The 3,598-nt window shown below is 61.1% G+C and overlaps 1 protein-coding gene across 1 annotated transcript in view; it reads left to right on the forward strand.

The window, feature by feature from the left end:
- Positions 1 to 1,044: 1,044 nt before the first annotated feature.
- The window catches only part of SYT3 (synaptotagmin 3), a 7,520-nt gene continuing 4,966 nt past the window's right edge, over positions 1,045 to 3,598 (forward strand). The window contains 2 exon segments of the mRNA XM_039878705.1: positions 1,045 to 1,077; positions 2,061 to 2,972. Of these exon segments, the coding sequence (XP_039734639.1) occupies positions 1,045 to 1,077; positions 2,061 to 2,972 (945 nt within the window).

Below are 3,598 nucleotides of genomic sequence, written 5' to 3' on the forward strand. Positions count from 1 at the left end.
CTGGGTTCCGATCCCACTTGCCGGATAGATATAGGTCAGTGACGCTTCTGTGCCTCAGTTTCCTCATCCAGACAATGGAGATCATGAAAGCGACTCCTCATGGGACAGCCGAGGGAGTCAAATGATAGAACACATGTGAGACACTTAGAACACGCTGGGCACACAGTGGTCATTCAGTAAGTGTCAGGGCGCACTTCTGAAGCTCCAACTGTGTACCAGGCAGCATGCGAGGTCCTTCACCGATTTCATCAACTCACGGTGACCTTTCGTGGTACACGTAGTCCCATTTTCAGTGGAGGAAACTGAAGCTCAGAAGGCCGAAGAGCTAGAACTTGACCCTGACTGCAGTTCAGGGGGGTCCCCACGACCATGCCCAGGTTCAGTGATTTTCTAGGACTCACAGAACTCAGAAAGGCTGCTGGGCTCGTGGTTACGGCTTATTACAGCAATGAGATGGAGACTAAAATCAGGGAAGGGAACAGACATGTCGGGTAGACCAGGCACGAGCTTCCGGTGTCTCCTAATAGAGCCACGCGTCCAGGGCTCAGTTCTCCCCACAGTGACATGTGACAGCGTCGGTCGCAGAAGCACGGCTGACTGCCCACGTGGCTGACCTGGGCCTGCAGCCCCTCCACGCGGCCACAGGCCCTGCCATCGACCAGACTGCCCGGTGTGGCCCCCGGTGTACAAAAACACTCAGCTGGGATGTCCCGAAGGCCTAGAGCCAGGCCCTTCTGTGGGTGAGGCAAACCTTGCACCCCGCAGCCTCGCCAAGCCCAGGGCTCCCCAGGCCCAGCGGATGGGTCGGAGAAACCGGCCAGAGTTCCAAGGACGGGTGTTTTGAAGTCCTGGCTCTGGTTTCTGACGGGCTCCTGGAACTCAGCGGGCATTGGTCATTTAGACAGGAACATCCTGAGCGGGGAACTCGGAGTTCTGCCCCTGCCTGCCACACGGCCCTGCAGGGTCTCTGTCTGTCTGTCTGTCTCTCTCTCTCCCTCTCTCTGTCTCTCTCTCTCTCTGAACCTCAGTTTCCTCATCCATTAAATGGGGTACGTCATCTCCAGCTTACACGGTGTGGTGAGTGTTAACGCTTTGGGCCACGGACTTAGGTAGACTCACTGGGCAATTCAGGGCTGGCAGGCATTTGTCCCCTCGCCACCCAGAGTGCCTGAAGTGACAGGACACGGCCATTCCACTCGGCCGTCCTTGCTGCCAGCAGCTTAGTTACCTGCTCCCCGGCCCCATAATTCACGGAGTGGGACTTTCCTCTCTGTTCTACCTCGACGAGACCCAGGAGTCGCGCCCCAGACAAATGCACGTTTCTTTGAAGGTCTTTTCTGGAAAAAAAAAAAAAACCCACTCCTGGTACCTGTGGTGAGATGGCCCAGGACCTTTGGTTCAAGCACTGGGCTGTCATATTTGAAAGGCACACCGGCACATAGTAGGCACTCGGAGCTTGTCAGCTGCGGTGCTGTGTGGGCGGGGAACACACGTGGCGGCAGCAATAAGGTTTAGTATCCTAATAAACGGTCGCCTTTGAGCTACCTCTGATTGGGACCTACTGGGGTGTTCTGTAGCCGGACACCCCGAGAGGCAGGACTGGTTTCTCCTGTAGGGCAAATGGGGCGTGTCAGGCTCAGAGTGGCTAGGACGCCTCCCCAAGGTCACGCGGCGAGCTGGGACTTGAAACCTGACCTGCCTGCCTGCGCTACGAGCTCCTTTTTCTTGGGTCGTCTGTGAGCGTTTGAGGGGACACATGGTGGATCCTCATAGAGAAGCAGTTTGGGCTGGCGATTGGGAAAGTAAAAATCTCAAGGCTGACCGCTGGTTCAAGCCCCAGATCTGTCACTGACGCCCCGTGCGGCTTTGGACAAGCCCCTCGGCTTCTCTCCACCCCGTGTCCTCGTCTTTAACGTGTTGACATAGAAACAAGCACCTCGTGAGGTTGGGCAGTTTCCACTAAGTGACGTGTGTGTAAAGGGCGCAGGACGAGGCCTGGCAGACACCGGAAATGATGATTTTTTTAAGCGTTTCCTTAACACGTGGCCCTTTGAGGACAGCGGTGGGAGGGTGGACTCCGCGCTGCCCGAGCCCTGACCTTGACCCTGCTCTCTGCAGACATCTCCGTGAGCCTGCTGTCGGTCATCGTGACGTTCTGCGGCATCGTCCTCCTGGGCGTCTCCCTCTTCGTGTCCTGGAAGCTGTGCTGGGTGCCGTGGAGGGACAAGGGAGGCTCCGCCGTGGGCGGCGGGGCCCTGCGCAAGGACCTAGCCCCGGGGGTCGGGCTGGCGGGCCTGGTGGGCGGCGGGGGCCACCACCTGGGGGCCGGCCTGGGGGGCCACCCTCTGCTCGGCGGCCCCCACCACCACGCCCACACCGCCCACCACCCGCCCTTCGCCGAGCTGCTGGAGCCGGGTGGCCTCGGGGGCTCTGAGCCCCCCGAGCCGTCGTATTTGGACATGGACTCCTACCCAGAGGCCGCGGCCGCCGCCGTAGCCGCCGGGGTCAGGCCGAGCCAGACGTCTCCGGAGCTGCCCTCTGAGGGTGGGGCTGGCTCCGGGCTGCTCCTGCTGCCCCACGGGGCCGGGGGTCTGCCCAGCGCCCAGTCGCATCAGCAGGTCACGAGCCTGGCACCGCCCACCAGGTGAGACAGGCTGCTGGGCTGGGGGTCCATCCTGAACTCCTGCTCCTCCTCTGTGGTACCCCTGAGTCCTGGCAGAGGTGAGGCCTGGAGGTCCGGACTCCTGGGCCGGGGAGAGGGATGGAGCCAGATGCCCACGTCTGAAGGAGGAGGGGCGGGGGACCGAGGGTCCTTGGCCCTGAGGGCCGCAGGCTTGCACTCCTGGAGAGCGGGAGGAGACCAGAGGCAGGGCCGTAGAGCCAGGAAGCTGGGGAGAAGGACAGCTAGACCCCTGGGTCCCGGGGGCACGGGGCGGGTCCTCCCTTCCACCCGCAGCCAGGACCGGGGGTGGGTCCTGGAGCCTGCGCCCATTAATTAGCCGTCGTCCTGCGCATGCGCACTGAGCCCCCGACAGGTGCTAGGCCTGAGCGCTGGAAGCATGGAGCCCAGTGCGCGGACAGGCGCTGCCCTCCCGGGGCTCACAGCCCAGGGGAAGCGGGTTCCCCAGTCAGCTGTCCTGGCCCAGCTTAGGGGACTGCAGCTTCTGAACCATCCCCGCATCCTTGGGGTGACTCCCACCGGGTCATGGTGTATAACTCGCTGTGTAGTGTCCAACTCAGTTTGCTAATTTTTCTGTTGGGAAGTTTTGCATCTCTGGTCATGGAGAACTGACACCAATTTTTTAACAAAAAGAAGAGGCAGATTGGGGAGATCTGGAGACGGGCAGATAAGGGTCGAGGGGGTCTGGGCTGTGTGGGGCCCCGGGGGTCTACAGAGAAGTCACTCTGGGTCACCAGCCTGAGGTCCCAGAGCAGGCTTCTGGAACACACACCGGTCTGGGCTGGAGCGAGCTTGGAGAAGGAGACAGGCCCCCGGTTTGGACGGAGAAGCGGGTTCAGGGTGCACAGGTGGAAACCCACGGCCCCTGGCTGTGGGGTTTGGGAGAGGGGCAGGGAGGAGTCTCCCAGGTCTTTAGCT

The sequence above is a fragment of the Pteropus medius genome, unplaced genomic scaffold, assembly GCF_902729225.1.
Source record: "Pteropus medius unplaced genomic scaffold, Ma_sr-lr_union100, whole genome shotgun sequence".
Taxonomy (NCBI): domain Eukaryota; kingdom Metazoa; phylum Chordata; class Mammalia; order Chiroptera; family Pteropodidae; genus Pteropus; species Pteropus medius.